Source organism: Panthera leo, chromosome E1, assembly GCF_018350215.1.
Source record: "Panthera leo isolate Ple1 chromosome E1, P.leo_Ple1_pat1.1, whole genome shotgun sequence".
NCBI classification, from domain to species: domain Eukaryota; kingdom Metazoa; phylum Chordata; class Mammalia; order Carnivora; family Felidae; genus Panthera; species Panthera leo.
In genome coordinates this window covers 37,414,534-37,434,843 of record NC_056692.1, presented here as the reverse complement: position 1 = coordinate 37,434,843, position 20,310 = coordinate 37,414,534, and the positions used below count along the sequence as shown (strand labels likewise).

Below are 20,310 nucleotides of genomic sequence, written 5' to 3'. Positions count from 1 at the left end.
CTTTGGATTCTGCTCTCAGGATAAGATCAGAACAGATTAATCCGGACCCTAAGGGACAGACTTGTTAAAAAAAAATTCTAGGCTTGAAAAATACAAAGTATGAGAATTAAGGTCCTATTTTTTAAGGGGGGCCCCCACTGGGCTGATAAATAGTAAAAGCCAAGCTTGTTGCTGGTACAGTGGTTTCCCTAGTCGTACCTCAGATGACCCAGACACACAAGCAGGTGAAGCCCCACAACCTCCTCCGGACAGCCCAGCCAGAGCCCAGGAACAAGCAGGAGCCGGACTGCTTCACTCTCAACAGGTTCATATTCTAGTACGTTCGCTTTACCGATGGGGGCTGAAAAGCATGGTCACCATCTCCAAGGGGTGCTAGAAATCAGGGAAGTCTTACAGAGGGAATTCTCAAATGGATCAACTCCTCCATGGCCCCTGCCTCCTACCATGCTTCCTGGGATCGCACCAGGATACAGCCAATAATTAAGAACATGATTGAAAGGCTGAAAGATAAATGATTTCTTTGGATTTACATTCTTCTACGAAGTACAAATGATGACTACGTGAGTCAGTATATGAGAAAAGACCCTCTTCAATGAACGCTAATTATGTGTCCCAAACCTGGATCTCCCGGAAGTCACATCGCTCAGTTCAGCCTACCTTCCATTTGTGCCATCTGAAAGCTGGTCTACTTCCAGCGTAAACCCTGGGAGAGGTACAGAACCCGCCACAGTTTGTCCAACACCCTGACAGTGTTTTATTTCAAACTCTGATCCCTGCCTTGTAATTAAAAAGAAAATTCTGCCAGTCTCTGCTGCAGGAAAAACAGGTATCCAAACATACTTTCGTTGAGACTCAGCAGCTAGAAACACAGTTTAAAAAGGGAGAAGTGGGTTCGTGGCTGTGCATATCAGCCACCCACCTGGGCCCAGCCATCAGCCATGGTTGCCAAGGAGACAGCTGAAAACACCCAAGCAGGACAGGAGAGGACAAAGGTAGATCTTTCCACAGCATGATGAAAAGATGACTGACTTCACAGTTCCCTGACTCCATAGCTTCTGGCCATCTCATCAGCCATGTTTCACCCCAAGAGTCATTTTTGCCATCAGGGTTGCTGAAGCTTATGGGCCTCTCCTTGTGGCTCCTCATAGTCTTCTCCAGGTTTCAGCTGGGGCCCAGGGATCATCACCGTCTGAAAGAGCAGGAAGCTGAGTTATCTACCTTCCAGGCCCATGAGTTACCCAGGAGAGATTCACCCCCACCTCCTCTATGGAGGATTCCCCTTCCCTGGTGCTGCATCACCCCCTCTCTCCACTAGGAGGAGCCCAAGAGGAGTGGCTTAAGATTGCACAGCACTCTCAAATCACGACTTACCTTAAGGATGGGCTGCTTAGGGGGTGCCCATTGGGGGATGACCTTGCCATGCATTCTCCAGCTCCCATAGGGATTTACCAGATGCTTTTCAAACACAACATACTCCAGGACATCCCTGGGCACACCTTCCTGTCCATACATCAACCGGCCAAACCGGTCATAGATGGCCAGAGTCTGCAAGGATGAAAGCAAATCTCGCCTGTTAGTACTCAGTTGGTTTGCTTTTTTTTTTTTTTTTTTTTTTTTTTTTTCCTTTTCTATGCCACACAACCATTCTGAAACAACCATAACAAAAAATTTTAATGGGTAGAAAAAATTACCTCGGAATTCTGAATTCAGACTAAGTGATCAACTGCTGACAGTTTACTCTTGGAGGGTTTTTGACCGGGGAAAGGGTATAGGAAGGTGGGAGAGGGAGGATCAAGAAGGGTGGGGGAGAGTATCCTCACACCTGTCTTAGCAGAGCTAACATCTACAGTGGGAAGGGCACCCTGACAGAGCAAGGAAGACCATGGTGAACCTTTCCTTAGAGCCCACAGTCCTGGGAAGCTGTACCCAGGACTCCAGAGGTAGATACCCAACCTGAGAATGAAGAAAAGCTGGGAGGAAAGCAGACCGGTGCCTCTACCTGCCGGGTGTGCATGCGGACGGTGACCTGGCCATATATGTTGCCCTGGTTCATCAGACTTGAACAGCGAACCTGAACCACCTGAGGCGGTTCTAAAGATTCTACGAAGCTCCAACGGACGGTCTTATATTTGATGTCCCAGACCATGTCCTGAGGGCAGAGGAGAAAAAATTCAACTGGGGTTTTACTTTCCTTTAGGAAAGCTGGTGCTTCTGGAATTCCACACCTGTTCTCACTTCCAGAGAGACTACAGGCATCACCTAACATTTCCCACCAAATGCTTTCTTGTGCCTATTTTTTCTCACCTTTCCAAGTTTTTTAAAAAAATATTTATTTATTTGGGGGGGGCAGAGAGAGAGAGGAGAGAGAGGGGCCCACACAGGCTCCACACTCAGCACAGAGCCCAACTCCGGGTTCAATCCCACGACCGTGAGATCATGACCTGAGCTGAAATCAAGAGTCAGACGCCTAACCGACTGAGCTACCCAGACGCCCCACCGTTCCAAGTTTTGATTAATTTACTGCTCAAGTCCACCTCGAAACCACTCTTTTCATCTAAATCAACAAATCAAGACCCACCTACCTCCTCAAGGAACCTTCTCCAAATCAATGAAAAACATACTCCAAACTGCCAGTTAAAATACCCCATTACCCCTCCCTTACACTTAAAATTTTTTTCCTTAAAAAAACTTTTTTTTTTAGAGAGAGAGTGTGAGCTGGGGAAAGGTGCAGAGGGAGAGAGAGAGAGAACCAGAGAATCTCAAGCAGGGTCCACACTCAGCGCAGGGCCCAAGTCAGGGCTCAATCCCATAACCCTAGGATCATGGGTGAGACAAAATCAAGAGTCGGATGCTCAACTGACTGAGCCACCAAAGCGCCCCAAAGATTTTATTTTACTCATTTATTTTGTTTTGAGAGAGAGCACGAGTCGGGGAAGGGCAGAAAGAGAGAGAGGGACAGAGGATCCAAAATGCGCTCCATGCTGATAGCAGTGAGCCTGATGCGGGGATCAAACTCACAAGCCATGAGATCATGACCTGAGCCAAAGTAGGCCACTCAATCCACTGAGCCACACAGGCGCCCCCCCAAAGATTTTATTTCTATGTGTTCTCGAACTCACGACCCTGAGATTCAGAGTCACATGCTCTACCAACTCCAGGGGCCCCTCCCTTACGCTTTTATAATCTGCTAGTTCTTGTACATGTTTCTGTTGACTGCATATATGTTGTTTTATTCCGCCCCTTGCCTTGTATCAGTGAAGAATAGAATTTTATAGGGAATAAAGGCTAAACTGCTAAGACCAGATTAGTTATACTTGACCACAGGAAGATGAGGCTAAGTTGATAGAAACTGAAGTTCTTATTGTTCTTATTCTTGAACCACAAAGTCCCGATATTGGGAAGTCTCCCAAAGTATCTTAGCACCCTGGCTAACACAAAATGTAAGCCTCGTAAATGTCAAATCCTTTATTACACTGCAGGCGTGTGTAGGGCTGCCTAACGTGGTCCACACCCTGACCTGAGCATCCATACCCTGAGGTTTCAGTACTGCTTGCTGAGGGACTGCCTCCTACCTCATCTGCCTGGCCCTTACCAAAGTCCATGTCAAGTCAGTACCATTCAGTCAAAAAACAATGGAACCTCAGCATTTGCCTTAAACTTCCTGTACTTTCAAAATCGGCCCTTCTTAAGAACCCAGAGGTAATGTCTAGAATCTATCCATTCAGAACTCCCACAGTTCTAAAGAGGTTGAGAACCTACCGGGAAACAGTTTTCAGTTACCAAGGTATGAAGCCGGTCATGGTCTGAGCTAAAAAAGAAAGAGATACAGATCATTAGCTCTTGCTTTATGACACTGTACGAAAGCTGAAAATAGCCCTCAAAATGGAAAACAATTCCTTTTTACAAACATTCTCTGCATACATACTGTAAGCCATGTAACATGCTAAGTTACCTGGGCACACAAAGATGAACATGATTAAAAAAAAAAAAAAAAAAAACAACCCTGGGGGGTGCCTGGGTGGCTCAAGTTGGTTAACTGTCTGACTTCAGCTCAGGTTATGATCTTGCAGTTCGTGAGTTCAAGCCCTGCATCAGGCTCTGTGCTGACAACTCAGAGCCTGGAGCCTGCTTCAGATTCTGTCTCCCTCTCTCTCTGCCCCTCCCCTGCTCATGCTCCGTCTCTCTCTCTCAAAAATAAACATTAAAAAAAATAAATAAAAAAAATAGAATACCCTGAGATCTAATTGCAGGTTGAAGTTATGTTTGAATCTCAGGAGCAGAAACCAGTTTCTCAGAAATTACTATACATCCTTAAGATGGGCAAGAGACCCTCACAGATCCATCATAAAAAAAAAATCAAAAGCTCCTCTCATCTACTCTTACCTCAAACACATCATCAATACCAAATGGACTGGCCTTGCAAGTTTCACTATTCTTTTTTTTTTTTTTCCCTTTTTTAAAGTAATCTCGGGGTACCTGGGTGGCTCAGTCGGTTAAGTGTCCGACTTCGGCTCAGGTCATGATCTTGCAGTTTGTGAGTTCAAGCCCTGCATTGGGCTCTATGCCGACAGCTCGGAGCCTGGAGCCTGCTTCTGATTCTGTATCTCTCTCTCTCTGCTCCTCCCCCCACTCGCATGCATTCTCTCTCTCTCGCTCTCAAAAATAAATAAACATTTAAACAAATTAGGGGCACCTGGGTGGCTCAGTCAGTTAAGCGTCCAACTTTAGCTCAGGTCATGATTTCACCGTTCATGAGTTTGAGACCCTCATGGGGCTCTGTACTGATGGCTCAGAGCCTGAAGCCTGCTTCAGATTCTGTCTTCAACTCTCTCTGCCCCTCCCCCCACACACATGTGCGCTCTCTCTCTCTCTCTCAAATACAAACATAAAACGTTAAAAATGTTTTTTATAAAAAAAATTAATGTCTACACCCAATGTGGGGCTCAAACTCACAACCCTGAGATCAAGAGTCACATGCTCCTCCGACTAAGCCAATCAGATACCCCATCTCTTACACTCTTATCTGTGAACCTAACCAAAAGATAAGCATCGGTCTTTTCTGGTCCTTTCCTTCTACTCCCCTACCACCTTTGCTGCAACCACAGTGACTTGTTATGCTGATTCTATGCAGTAGGCAGCAATAGTAAGAAAACAGACAGCAAACCCCAGCTCCAGTACATACAGAATTTTAGGAGGTTCCTAACAGACAGGCTTCAAGTAAACCTAAGGTCATGCAAGGATTAATGTCTTTCAGATCCACATTCATGACTTTTCCCCACAGTTTAATACCTCCTGGGAAGTTTAAGTCTTTATTCCTTTAAAAAATCTTGTCCCTGGGGCACCTGGGTGGCTCGGTTGGTGGAGCGTCCAACTTCAGGTCTTGATCTCATGGTTTGTGGGTTTGAGCCCCATGTCAGGGTCTGTGCTGACAGCCTAGAGCCTGGAGCCTGCTTTGGATTCTGTGGCTCCCTCTCTCTATGCTCTTCCCCCACTCATGCTCTGTCTCTGTCTCAAAAATAAACATTAAAAAACAATTTTTTTTTTTTTAAATCTTGTCCCTAATGCTAGAGTGGGATTAGTTTTATCCATGTGCTTTGCCTCCACCTCTACTCCTAACAAAAGAAAAGATTTCAAGTCTTTTCCCCCACTGTAGCTCTAGACTAGACTAAACTAGACTGGACTAACCTGAGTTGTGGTGACAGCTACCATGACCACCAGGCCAGGCACCTCTCAATGAACTCTTCCTCCTCACTATCCTGACCTAAAAATCTTCAGTGGAAATAAATTCCCTTGTCTAAGAGTTCACTTACCATTTACGATAAAACTTACACTGAAAAATAAGAGGAAGACATCTGTTTCGAACAACACAATGGATTGAGCTCATATAAAACTACTCCCACTATAAATATCTAGAAATGTTGGGACAGAATAGAATACACACAAACATACATACATTTTAAACTCTCCAGCCTACTTCACAAGAAAGGTAAGTCACTAGATGCCAAAAGGAAAGAGAACTAAAACCAGAATGGAAGGAATATAACTTGACACCATGACAGCATATGGGATGATTAAAAGGATCTAGAAATAGGATCTGATGGGCACCTGGGTGGCTCAGTCAGTTAAGCATCTGACTCTTGGTTTCTGCTCAGGTCATTATCTCACAGTTCATGAGTGCAGAGTGCAGAGCCTGCTTAGGATTCTCTCTCTCTTTTTCTCTGCCCCTCACCCACTCATTCTCACTCTCTCTCAAAATAAGATAAACTTTTAAAAAAAAAACTTAAAAAAAGAAACAGGGGCGCCTGGGTGGCTCAGTCGGTTAAGCATCTGACTTCGGCTCAGGTCATGATCTCACGGTTCGTGAGTTCGAGCCCCGCATCGGGTTCTGTGCTGACAGCTCAGAGCCTGGAGCCTGTTTCAGATTCTGTGTCTCCCTCTCTCTCTCTGACCCTCCCTCATTCATGCTCTGTCTCTCTCTGTCTCAAAAGTAAATAAACCTTAAAAAAAAAATTAAAAAAAAAAAAAAAAAGAAAGAAAGAAACAGGATCTGATGGCTAGGAACAGACTCTTCCTAAATCCTTGAACCCTCAAAGAACAGGAAGTTGGAACTGAGATCCCTGCACGAAGCTAGGACCCTTAAGAATCCTGCACCTGCAGCAAAGGGAGACTACAAAAATAGTTCACCAACTGAGAGATAAAGCTTCTCTCTGTCTAGGGCTGGCTGGGTATGTGTATGGGGGCGGGGGGAGCAGCTAATAAAGTCGTAAGCCCACATTATGCTCAGATATGAAGACAGAATTTATGATACCTGTATAAGAATTCCTAAGATAAGAAATTAACGTTAAAAACTGGCTGGCTCAAACACACACCTAGACCTATCTAGGTCACTCTAGAACTCTTCAATCAATCAATCTATATATTTTTTTTTAGAGAGAGCACACATACACGAGCAGGAGAGAGGGACAAAGGGAGAGAGAATCTTAAACAGGCGCCACGCTCAGCACAGAGTCCAATGTGGAGCTTGATCCCTTGACCATGAGATCATGACCTGGGCCGAAATCAGCTGACTGAGTCACTCAGGTACCCAGGTCACTCTAGAACTCTTAACCAAAGGAAAAAAAAAATCTGTGCCTAGAATAACTGCTAAAAACATAACAGGCATAAAATACGAGTTCACTTACTTGTTTAGACAAAGGTGAGCTTCAATAAAAATATCCTTAGCTTTTTCAGGGAAGTCCTTTATTTTGAAATTAGGATCATGTTCTCTTATCTTCCGGACTCTGTAAAATTAAGTATAAGAATTCTTTCTTTCTTTTCCTTTAATGCTTATTTATTTATTTTGAGGGAAAGAGAGAGTGAGCAAGAGTGGGAGGGGCAGAGAGAGAGAATCCCAAGCAGGCTCCATGCTTTCAGTGCAGAGCCTGATGTGGGCCTTGATCTTATAAGTCGTGAGATCGTGACCTGAGCTGAAATCAAGAGTTGGATGCTTAACCAACTGAGCCACCCAGCTGCCTATTTTTTTTTTTTTAAGTAAGCTCTATGCCCAACTGGGGCTTGAACTCACGACCCTGAGATCAAAAACTGCATGCTCTACCAACTGAGCCAGCCAGGCACCCCAAGAATCATCTCTAAAGACTTCATACAATATCCATAACTCAAAGCTTACGTTAACCTCCATTAATGTCTGTTCACTTATTCAAAAATTCTGAATGTGCCAAGTCCTATAAATTCAACCTTCTAACTCACACTTAATCATGCTAAAGAAAGACCAAGTCTTCTCAAAGTGAAATTTCAGAATTCTGGCATCAAAGAAAACATCCTATAAACACTAATGAAGAAAACACAGGTTTCACACATAGACTCAAGAATCAGAATAACATCAACATTAGAAATTAGAAAGACAATGAAGCAGTGCTTTTAACTGAGGAAATTACTGAGCTCAGAATTCTTTACCTGGGCAAATTATAAATGAAATAGGAGAGTAAGCAAAAGAGCTTTTCCTAGGGCACCTGGGTGGCTCAGTCGGTTAAGCATCTGATTTCGGCTCAGGTCATGATCTCACGGTTCATGGGTTCAAACCCCACATTGGGCTCTGTGCTGATAGCTCCGAGCTTGGAACCTGATTCAGATTCTGTGTCTCCCTCTCTCTCTGCTACTCCCCTGCTCACACTTGTCTCTCTCTCTCTCAAAAATAAACAAACATTAAAAAAAAAATTAAAAGAGTTTTTCTTAGACTTGAAAGATCTCATTTATTTACCATGCCCTCTTTCTCAGGAAGCTGATGGGGAATGTGCTCCACCAACATAACAGAATAAACTATGAAAGACAGACATAAGATCCAGGAAACAGGGAACACAACACAAGGGCAAGACAAAAGGAGTTATCAAGATGATGAGAAAAGTAGATCCCAAGATGTACAGTGGGCCTACAGAGCAACTGGTCCAGGAGCAACCAGTGGCTTAGTTGGTTGAGCATCAGACTTAGGCTCAGGTCATGATCTCACAGTTCATGAGTTGGAAGTCCTGCATCAGGGTCTCTGCTGTCAGCACAGGGGCCACTTTGGATCCATCCTTTGTCCCCCACCCCCTCACTCTCTCCCCAAAATAAAATGAAAACATTTAATAATAATAATAATAAAGCAACCAGTCCAGACTGAAAGCAGGTTAGAAAACTCCTGGAGGGATTTCTTCTTGAAGATGAAACTGATAAAATACTTAATGTTTTCAACGTATTGAGAAGAAATTTGCACAATGCGAGGTTGTGTAAGCAAATGAGGAAAAACAAACAGAAAACAAAAAAACACTCACACTTAACTCCAGAAAAGAAATATTAGGCAGGAAAAGTCATGATAATGTACTGCATGACTCGGCGGTCAACAATATTCTCATAGTTATAATAATGTAAACAGAGAATTCTGATCTAATCAAAGTGTTGAACATACTAAAGGATGAGAGACACCATAACCAACTGAAATTTATCCCTGGAATGCAAGGTTGGCTTAACATTAAAACATCCATTAACGTAACACAGTATGTCAACAGACTAAAGAAGCAAATATCACATGATCGTCTCAACAGACACAGAATAAGCATTTGACAAAATCCAACACCCACTTCACACTGTTTTCACCTGAGAGCCTTGCTTGTGCTGTTGTGTCTCCCTAGGATGCTCTTCCTCACCACACCCCTCTACCCAGCTAACTGCAAGCAATTCTTTAGGCGCCACCTTTAAATGTCATTTCCCGCGGGAAGCTTTCCCTGAGCTCCTAAACCAAGTTATCTTTCCCTGTCATATGATCCTATAACACCCCTACTTCACCACACCTATAATTATTTAACTGTGTGTAATCAGTATTTAATGGCTGTTTTCCTCCCTTAAATGATAACTCAATGATAAAATCGCATGTGTTTTGTCCATCATCATCATGGACCTTACCACAAAAGAGAGCACAGTCCCAGAGAGAAATACGTGAGAGGAAACCATCGCAGTACAATTACTAGAAGTGTGCAGTTACAGTTACAGTAAAGGCAGCTCCAAAAAGAGTCCGGGAAAGACTAAAAGCAGACACGATGCTCTACTCATTTTTGAGAAATGAGTTGGAGTTATCAAGTAAAGGAGGAAAAAGGCACTTTTCAGGTAAAGGAAAGAATGTGCAAAAACACAGAGTCATAGCACAGTACCGTCAAGGAACCGGCAATTAGTTTGGAAACGGTGAAGTTTAGGATGAGAAAAATGGAGTACGATGACAGTAGAAAGGTTAAGCAAGAACCAGATTTACAAAAAGCCTTGAATACCACTGAAGAAGTCTGGATTTTATTACAGGTAATAAGGAAACATAAAAGAGTTTTAACAGAAAGGTGATGTGATAAGATCTGAATTTAGAGAAGTAAATTATGGCCACATGAAGTATTAACAATGACTCGATAAGCCTGTGCACAGAAATTTATAAATGACCCTAAAGAACTCTGGAGTGACAAATATAAATGTTTCCATCCTTTCAATTAAAAGAAAGACTAAGAAGGTTTTGGCTTCTGCTCCATAGTTAAGACCTAGCTACCTCCATAGGCCAGGTCTGTCTTCTTGACCCTTTTTGACTTTTTACTCTCTGTAGTTCCAACTCTAAGGTACTTCTCAAAGAAAGATGCTTTTATTATTACTTTAAAATTTAAAATATGTGATCAAAAAAGTGTTCTACAAGCTTCTAAGTCACTCCCTAACTGATGTGACAAAAAATACCAATAAAGGTTGAGATGCTAAGAAATCAAAATACCCGTATTCTTCAACATTAACTAAATTCTATTACAGAAAAAAGTACACTGTCAAGTCATCAAGGGAGTTATGTCCAACCCAGTTAACCTACAATGGCCTCTCTGGAATAAAGCAGCAACAAGAAATTTGTATGCTAATATCAATTCCCAGTTGTCTCCGACACCTACGACAATTGGGAGGTCACCTTCTTCTTCAACCGCTCACTTCTCTGTGCCAGTCCTTCCTTCGAGAGAGAGGACAAACGAGCATCACCCTCTGGAGGAACATAGGCGTCAAAGATACCAGCTGTAATGAAAGAAGAAAATAAGGCATCAAAAGCTTAAAAAGTCATCTTGAGGTCATATAAAATTGAGAAGTATCATGGACATAAAGTAGACTTCCGTGTAGAGGGAACTATGTTACATTAGAAAAAACAGAGTAAGAGGCACCGGGGTGGCTCAGTCATTTAAGCCTCTAACTCTTGGTTTCGGCTCACGTCATGATCTCAGTTTGTGGGTTCAAGTCCCACATAAGGCTCCACACTGACTGCGAGGAGTCTGCTTGGGATTCTCTCTCTCCCTCTGCTCCTCCCCTGCTTGCGCGTGCTCTCGCTCTCTCTTTCAAAATAAACAAACTGGGGCACCTGAGTGGCTCAGTGGGTTAAGCATGCAACTTCAGCTTAGGTCATCATCTCACAGTTCATGGGTTCGAGCCCCACGTTGGGCTCTGTGCTGACAGCTCAGAGCCTGGAGCCTGCTTCGGATTCTTTGTCTCCCTCTCTCTCTCTGCCCCTTCCCAACTCACGCTCTGTCTGTCTCTGTCTCTCAAAAATAAATAAAAACATTTAAAAACATTTTAAAAAACCCCAAAATTAAAAGAAAAAAAATAAGATAATTTAAGTTTTCTCTCAGAGCCTCAATTCCTTCTTGTACAAAATAGAGCAATTTCACCCTTGACTTCTAGGAACAGTGTGAAAACAAGATCAAAGATGACCTCATGAAATATGGTGTACATAAAGTAAATCATTATCAGGGCCGAACTGATTTTGTAGTCAGTTAAATACAATGAATCACAGTCCAAATCATTCCACTTTCCAGAATATCTCTGACAGGAGATTTGGTCAGGGTCTCAGAAAGACCAGGCCTCACCTGTACAGGCCAGGTGCAGAGGACGCTCCAAACGTTCTGGAGGAATGACCAGTCCCGCTTTCCGGGCATGTTCTATAAACTCCTTTTCTGATTTGTATTTGGGTTCATAAGTAGGTGGTGTGAAACGTTTTTTAGTTCTCACTGGAACTACAACTGTGGACTGAGTCACCAGGACTGGCTGCAAGACAGGAAAAGGTTAGGATAAAGGTAACCTGGAAAGAAAGCTATCTTGAACAAACTCTAAACAAAGATAGAAAGGACATATTCAAAGAATGACTTAGAAACAATTATAAAGCCACATACCAGGGCAGGGACCACTTATGGGTGTCTTAATCAGAAGCCTGTAAGCAACCTTTACTAGCATTCAACATTTACTAAAGGCTTTCCCCTAGCACACGACTATGCCAAGTCCCAGGGATGCAGGGTTGATTAAAGCAAGACTTCTGCTCTCAAAGAACCTTCAATCCCATAGGAAACTTAAACATCAACCCAACACTGAAATGAGAGGAATGCTATTATTAAAGCCTAAGAAAAGTCCTGTTCTTGGCAGCTCCTTTATATTTACTCAGATAACATACTGCTCATTCCACTGGGAGGCTAACTGTAAACTTTGTTCTGTCATTCGGGCTCCCAAATGATCAGTAACCTCTTTAAAGGCCAGATCTCTTTTCTCTATGACCGTGAGGTTTGTTCAGTCAGACTGACAACAGGAGACTCCCTCCTTCCCAGCTACTGTTCAACGTAAGGTATTCATAAGAACCAAGGGGGTAGCGAGCCCAACTTCCAAATCATTACTTCTTTACCCTTTAATACCCCCCCGCCAAACAGACGCAGAACAAACTGGAGAAAGTTCCTCTCCGAGAACTTGCCCGTCTTCGTGGCCTAACCCGGGCTCGTCCCACCCCGCCACTTAGCTTAGTCGTTGGGTCGCGTCTACCTCAAACTCTTTCGTAGCTAGGTGTGACTGGTATCGCCCAAGCCCACCAACGACAAGTGCAAAGCGAGTATCCCCCTCCACTCTGTGGTCCTCATCCGGCCCCAGGAGTCCTACTCATCCAGTCCCTACCCACCTGCCGAGACCACCATCCTAAAGCTCTGGATAAACAACACCAACCCCGCAGCGTGGGGGCTGCCATTTTGTTCCCGCAAAGGCCGCTGGGATGGGGACTAGGAGTTAAGAGCCGGGGGCTGAAGAAAGGGCGCAAAGGGTGGAGCTAGCTTGGGTGTGGAATTTTCCAGGGCGCGCGCCCTCAGCCGAAGTGTGAGCGGCGCGAACGCGCACGTGCGCGTTGAGGGGAGGAGGGCAGGGCGAGAGTACAGACTGCGCGCGTGCGCACTAAGAGGCGTTGGGGGTAGGGTGGAACGCACGGCTGTCACGCGCCAGAGAGCGCCCGAGCGGGAGCTGCGCCTGCGCTCGAGGTGTTCTGGGCGCAAGGAGTTGCCGCATTCTTGCAAGATTGGGACGTTGCTGCACCTTGTTTCCATTCCCTAGAAAAGGTGTTGCCCTTCGGAGACAAGTGTTTTTCTTTGATCACGAAAAGACCAAAAATGAATAGTTTCTGGATCTGGATCTGACCTCAATATGCTATGTAACCTTAAACAGCCCTAGTTTTCTCAGCCTGAACCTGAAGAAAATTCTGTCAAACTAGAGATTAATGACTGCTGTGTTTATTGAACAAACATAATGACTACTGTCTATTGAAGCAAAAGACACATGGACTGACAAAGACGTTTCTTGTTGGTCCTTTCGGGAAAGAGGCACCAGTTTAATAACAATAGCTTATACTTAGAAATGTTTACCAAGTGCCAGGCAATTTTGTAAACATTTTGCATATATTAACTCAATTACTCTTCACCACAAACCAGAGTAATACCCTACTTTTACATATGAGGTTGGGCCACAGAAATTGAGTAATTTATTTACGGTCACACGGCTAATAACTGGCAAAACTGGGATTCAAATCCAAGCAGACTAAATCCAGAAACCATGCTCTAATTACTGTACTGTACTGCTTCACATTCAGTTGTTAAAGGATTTATGATGTTGAGTTCATCCTAGAAAATACATACTGTAATCATTGCTGAATGGCAAACACCTTCCACACTTACCTATAGGTCCTTATGTAGTCTGTCAATTACTGTTTATTGAGCACATGTCTACAGCATTTTGCAATGAGTTAAGAGCTCGTGGTACGTACATACAAGAGCTTACAGGCCAAAATATAATTATCACGAAAGTCCAAATAAAATGCTATGGACTATCAAAAGAGAGGGATTACTTTGGGTTTGGGAATCACTTGTATTGCCTAAAATCTTGACTTCTCAGTTATACTGTAAATTCTTCAAGGGTAAGAATTCCCCACAAGTCCTAGCCACAGCATTGAACCTGGAGCATGACACATTAATCGTGACATGAAATTAGGTGCTATATGTATGTGTTAATTAAAGAATGTGTGTTACTAAGCATTTAAATGAGAGCTCATTTCTTTTTTTTTAATTTTTAAATGTTTTATTATTATTTACTTTTTAGAGAGAGAGAGAGAGAGTGCAAGCAGGGGAGGGGCAGAGAGGGAGGAAGACACAGAATCTGAAAAGGCTCCAGACTCTGAGCTGTCAGCACAGAGCCCTATGTGGGGCTCAAACTCATGAACCATGAGATCATGACCAAAGCTGAAGTCAGTCACTCAACTGACTGAGCCACTCAGGCACCCCAGCTCATTATTTCTTAATAGACTCTTGTCTGTCTACACCCCAGAAAATAAAACATGATTTTTTTTTATTGGTCTCCCCACTGAAGTGAGGAAACTCCATTCCATGAGAATGGTTATTAATACAGAACATTGACATAGTCTATCCGAGATGATTTCCTCCACCGTTGAATTTTTTATGTGTATTTATTTATTTTTGAGAGAGAGCAGGGAAGGAGCAGAGAGAGAGGGAGACAGAGAACCCCAAGCGGGCTCTGCACCGCAGCTCAAACTCACAAACTGCGAGATCATGACCTGAGCCGAAATCAAGAGTCAGATGCTCAACTGACTGAGCCACCCAGGCACTCCTCCACCACTGAGTTTTAATGTACCCACATGGTAACCAATACATCCCAGGTCACCTCTGTCTGCCATCTGACCAGTTTCTTTCTTTCCTTCTTTCTTCCTTCCTTTCTAGATTTTACTTTTCTTTTTTTTAAGTTTATTTTTTAAGTTTATTAATTTTTTGAGGGGAGAAAGGGCAGAGAGAGGGAAAGAGAGAGAATTCCAAGCAGGCTCTGCATTTTCAGCATGGAGCCCGATGTGGGCTCAAGCTCACAAACCGTGAGATCATGACCTCAGACGAAACCAAGAGCCAGATGCTTAACCGACTGAGCCACCCAGGCACCCCTAAAGATTTTATTTTTAAGTAACCTCTACACCCAAAGTGGGACTCAAACTCACAACCCCAAGATCAACAGTCATGTGCTCCACCGCCTGAGCCAGCCAGGTGCCCCTCTGACCGGATTCTCAGGGAATGAAAACTTGTTCTATATCAGCCTGGGTGAAATATTAGGGGAAGTCGATATCAATTCATTCTGAGATGACTCATAAGTAGGCTTTTTAAAATAACTGCTCTTTTGGAAAATTTATATTATATTCCTACCTCATTAACTCCCCAGAACATTGGGAGCCGTGTTTTGGGGAAGTAACACCAACCACCAAAAGGATATTTTCAAATCCTACGGCCCCAGTAGTTTGCCTTTCTGAAAAGGCAAAATGAAAAGCAATTAGAGGAAGTGATAAGGTGGCTGGGAGCTCTGCCTCTCGAAAAACAGTCTTGCGCATAGTAGAATATTCAAATATTTATTCAATAGATGGATGAGTAGAATCCCAGATGGAATATGATAAGACAGAGAGCAAAGTTGATATCCTAGTTCTCCAAATACAGGGGGTTCCTTGGAATCCCTTGCTTTCCTATTGAAATTTCTAAATGGAGCCAAAGAGGATGGGCTATCCCTTGAGCAGTGGGACATGTGCTTGCATTTTTCCCCCCTCCCAGTGGCAGATGACATCAAAGATTGAAAGTTCTGAAATTGTGCCTAGTGACCTACATTCTAGAAACACAGTTGATCTGAATGAAGAAAATCCTTCTGGAGAACTGGAAGATTCTGATTATAATGTTTATTGATGACAGTAAACAATATGATACTTGGATTGAAGCGAGTAATAGGCTTGGCATGTGTTTATATTGTACTCCCCTCCCTTGAGTGAAAGCATGAAAAGCAAAATAAGTGAGTGGTTCAAGATAAAGTGACAGAAGAAACCAAGAATTCTGACTTCCTAAGAAATGTTCTCAACCGATCTTTAGCTAATAATGTTAACAAAACTTCTCGGTCACTCCGAGAATTCACTGTCTATAGCTTTCACATAGTGGTTAAGAACATTATAGCACCTGAATTTACATCTTCCTTCCACCTTTTTTCCTTACCTATAAAAAGGGGGTAATGAAATACCTAAATCACAGAATTGTTAACTCATTAAATGAGTTAATGCATGTTTCCACTCTGGTTAGTTATGGCCCTTGCTTCCAAGCTTTGTGGTAGGCCTGGAAGGTATAAACAGAGCCTAGCAGAATCCTGATAAGTGTAACGGCTCTTTGTTCTGGACACAGATCACGTCCCTGCCCCCAGTGTCCATCCCAGTGCAGTGTCACTAAAGCGAGGCTATGAAACACTATGTCCCTAACCTAGATATTAACTAGAGATCCTCAGGAAGCCCTGTATGTTAGCTGTCTTCCCCTAGGGAGCAGTTTTCACCTCTGTTGAAGCTAAGATCCCCGGAATGCGGGTAACTTCCAAGCCCACACGTAACCCTTTATTTCTGTGCTGCACAACTTTCTTCTATGAACTGTTCTTTCTCATCTGTCCTTCCACTCATCCCTGCTGCTGAGGACAAAGGCCTTTTCCTTTACCTTTTTCTGCCCTGCCTCAAATTCCTTATTTCTAAAGGTATGTTTGGGAGGAGATATTGCTCATCTGGCTCAGCCAGAAAAGAAGCCCATGTATCCTGCTGTTCAAGCCCAGTCTAGAGTTAATCCCTTGCCTCTTCTTGCTCCCCTTTCACCCCAGCTGGCTAAATCAAGCAATAATCCTAAAAGGGAATTTCAGGCTATTTGTAACTTCCCCTCTCCGCACCCCCCACCCCCCCCCCCCCCCCCCCCCCCCCGCCCCGCCATGCCACATTCAGGGAGGAGAAGGCAAAGCCCCTGGATCAGAGTAATCTGTTTCTAACCCACTTCCATTCTCAGGGATTACCTCTGCAGGAGGAGGGAGACAGAAATAAATCTAACACCTTAGCATAGGGAACTTGGGGAAGACACTCCAGAAGGGCTTGGATGGCTTCAGGCATGGGGCTCGGGAGCTTGGGAGGCTGTTTTCAAATGCTGGGCACCCTAGGAAAGTCCACAAACCTGAAAAGCAATGCCTGGAGTAATGTTTGGCAATAACAGGCACTCTATAAATGTGCTGAACAAAAGAATGCAAAGTATATAGATTGCAGGCAGGAAATAAATTGTGGGCAAAAACAATTCCCTCATTATGCCTACAACCTCATGTCCTTATATGCACACCAACTAATGGCTAAAATCAATCGACCCACAAATAGGGGAGCGTCATATACTGGAAAGAGCTCTGGGTTGGGAGTCAGGAGACAAGGATTTAGTCCCACCATTGCTGATGTTTACTTACCCTGTGGTCTCAGGCAAGTCACTTTGTGACTCCGATCACTAATTTTCACCATTAAAAAAAGTCATTCTCGGGGCACCTGGGTGCTCAGTCGGTTGAGCATCCAGCCTCAGCTCAGGTCATGACCTCGTGGTTTGTGAGTTTGAGCCCCGTTGGGCTCTGTGCTGATGACTCAGAGCGTGGAGCCTGCTTCGGATTCTGTGTCTCCCTCTCTCTCTGCCCCTCCCCTACTCATGTTCTGTCTCTGTCTCAAAAATAATTATAAACATTAAAAAAAAAAAAAAAGTCACTCTCTAGAGCCCTAAAAACCAAAGTCCCATGCGATGTGTATTGAGTTCCTATTCATAACATACAAATATCTGAGTTCATTTATATACCAACAAGGACTTCCTTTAGAGTTCCTTCTGAACCAAGTGCTCAGCACATCTCCCCTCCACCCTATAGCCTTTCCTCTGTCCCCCATGGACACTGACATAGAAACATGTATCTCTCAGCTGACTGTTCTTTTGGGATGCTCTCCCGTGATTGAATGAGGGCCTCCCTCGCATCGATTTGGGGTTGAAGCCAGAGAGGCTGTGTGAATGCAGAAAACTTCCACTAGAGGGTATCAAGTCTGCACTGGGATCTCAGACTGCAGGGAGGCCTAGCAATCCTAACAATTTCAGAATTTTCAAATACTACATTCAGAGATTTAGAGATCTCTGTTCATTGTTCCTTCACTGGTCTGCTCCTGACCGCTCCTTGGAGGGCTTAAGAAGTCTCTACTACCTTGACATCATTTTGATCTGATTTGACTTCAAATCAAAGGCAGCTTGGCAGAGTGGAATCCATGAGGGCTCTGGCAACTGATACAGACCTGGCTCCACTACTCCCAAATTCAATGTACCCGTCTGTGAAATGGGGATCGTGAAACTTACCTTGCAGGGTTGTTGTGAGCACTAAGGGAACTCACATATGGCAAATGTGACTGGCAGACAGTTAGGTGGCCAAAACTGCTTTTGCACTGGAGAAGAGTTCTAAGAATTGCCACAAACTGGAAATGGAGTTGAGCAAAGAGGGATGGATTTGCAAGAGCTGAGTACCTCCAAACAAGAAATGTCACAGTTTGCCATTTTGCTCTTAGTCTTACAGGTTTCCAGGCTAGTGCTGCTGAATACTCTTCAGGCTTAGCCCTCAGTCCTGTTCTACCCTCTGTGTCAGCCCAGCTGCGGTACTCGGTAGTCTTCTGCCTTTTTCTTATCCTGGTTTCCTTGGAGGTGAGTTTAGTTTCTACCTCCTACTCACCTCCTGGACAAAGGTCTCTTGTGTTCTGTCCTGTGTGTTCTGAAGCGTCCCATCTCCTCCTGGTTCTGTTCTTCCCTTTTCCTCTCTTTTCTCCCATACTCACTTCTAGGGTGGAATGTGCCATCTGTTTCTGGGACTGAGCAGAAGTCTGGGAAAGGGAGAGGGAAGGCCTGTCAGGGCTTGCGTGTCAGCAGACACGTTACAGCTGCAGGGCAGACCAGGGTGAAACCACAAGCCAGAGGCCTCAGGGCAAGCTGCCGTGAGGCCCGCCCCTCAGCAACTCTCTCATCTCTGTCTTACCCCAGAGGTTTCCTGGCAGGAGTGGGAGAGGTTGGTATCGAGTCCTTGAGCCCTGACTCACTCCCTGACCTAGTTGGGTGTTACCCAGTTATCTCCCAAATCTCTCTCCAGAAGCCTTCCTTAGGAACAGGACCATGTCATCCCAGAAGGCAGAAGAGGAAATCAGACCACCTACTTATTTCATCCCCATCTGAGGATCCCCAAAACAAATAAGAAATGTAGGGTCTTTATGACTTTATGTGCCACCCAGGAGGTTGCACTGGTTATAAAATGAACAATCTTCTCACTAAGGGAATGGCTATTTTCCAGATTGCTTTATAGAAACAATCATGCTTAACTTTCTCAAGCAAGAATAAAATTGTTCTTTTATTTTATTTGGACAGGGACAGGGGCTGGGGAGATGGGGACTGGAACACGGAGCCAGGAAGTGACTGGCCATTATCACATAGTGAGTCAGTGGCCTAACTAGGGACAGAACTCAGGTTTCCTAACCCCACCCCAAATTCCATTCTTTTTCCTTCAGCCTCCTTACTTATGGACTCGAGCAATATTCTGGGTTTTCTGGACTTTATAAAGCCCGCAAATTCCTGAGGGTTCAATAGGATATCAATTGTATTTTGCTTATTTGTTTCATACGTGTCCCTTTCAATATCTGTCCTATGGAAATGTGAGATATGTTTCTTGCCTCCTCCACAGATTGTTGAAAACACTTAGAGTTATCTAAGATTCAAAGAAGACCAATGTAGTAGTCTGTGTGAGGTTAGATTTCAAGACTGAAAATTCTATTTTTAAATTATTTCTTGGTATTCAGATCCTAATATCCTTGTAAATTACCGTACCTGTGAACGCTGAAAATTATTTTCTTACCCTCCGCTTTATTCAAAGTTCCCAATCTCTCCCTAACTGGGGTCATGCTTCTTAAAGACATTAGCTGGTTTCCAAGAAAGCAGATTTTAGCTTTATCCCTTGGCAGAGAGAATTCAGTCATTGCACACAGGCCAGAACATTCTGCCAGAGCTCCCCATCTGGAAGAAAAGAGAAAAAGAGTTTCAGAGTTTCCATAAGGGCTGCCTAAGGGGAGGAAGGGAGAATGAGCTATAGAGAGGGAAGAAGAAAGCTACCGGGCTGTAACCCCAAACTCCATAGTCAGAAAAGAAAATCAGATCTGCAAGCTTAAAATCCTGACTCAGCAGTATGATACCTTCTCCTTCCTCCTAACCCTTCCCCAGGATTTATTTTCACCCCATTCCTTCATCTTTCACATGTACTTGTCTGTCCTGATTGTCCCAATTCAGGACATTCTGCTTATTCTTTGTTCTTTACGTATCTCCCCGTTCCAATGTTGTGCTCTCCCTATGGATAGCTCAGAACGTAGGATGGCCAGGGCACTCTGGTGTGCTGTCGCGATACCGTGGTGCCTAGCTGGAGAAGCTGGAGATTCAGTCTGGATCATGGAGAGTCTCCCACTAAATACAGAAAATTCTAAATGTCCCCAACAGACTGTTGCCCAGCTCTACCTGAGCTGTCTCAGTGACAGGGAACCTAGAACTTGGTAAGGCAGTTCATCCTGCTGTTGAGCGTCTGACTGTGACAAATTCCTTCCAGAATGATGTAATG

General features: G+C 43.9%; 1 protein-coding gene across 2 annotated transcripts; it reads right to left on the bottom strand.

Annotated features, from left to right (window-relative positions):
- Positions 1 to 734: 734 nt before the first annotated feature.
- On the bottom strand, positions 735 to 12,642 carry MRPL45 (mitochondrial ribosomal protein L45). Of its 2 annotated transcripts, XM_042916971.1 has the most exons (8): positions 12,467 to 12,640; positions 11,397 to 11,574; positions 10,437 to 10,554; positions 7,182 to 7,280; positions 3,760 to 3,808; positions 2,000 to 2,149; positions 1,372 to 1,545; positions 735 to 1,189 (listed from the first exon to the last, which is right to left on the bottom strand). In XM_042916971.1, exons 1-8 carry the CDS (start codon positions 12,530 to 12,532, stop codon positions 1,103 to 1,105), a joined length of 921 nt encoding a protein of 306 aa, XP_042772905.1. In that variant the 5' UTR covers positions 12,533 to 12,640; the 3' UTR covers positions 735 to 1,102. The 2 variants fall into 2 exon arrangements, with proteins under 2 accessions (XP_042772905.1, XP_042772906.1); XM_042916972.1 differs by lacking the exon at positions 7,182 to 7,280 and having other exon boundaries at positions 12,467 to 12,642.
- Positions 12,643 to 20,310: the final 7,668 nt, after the last annotated feature.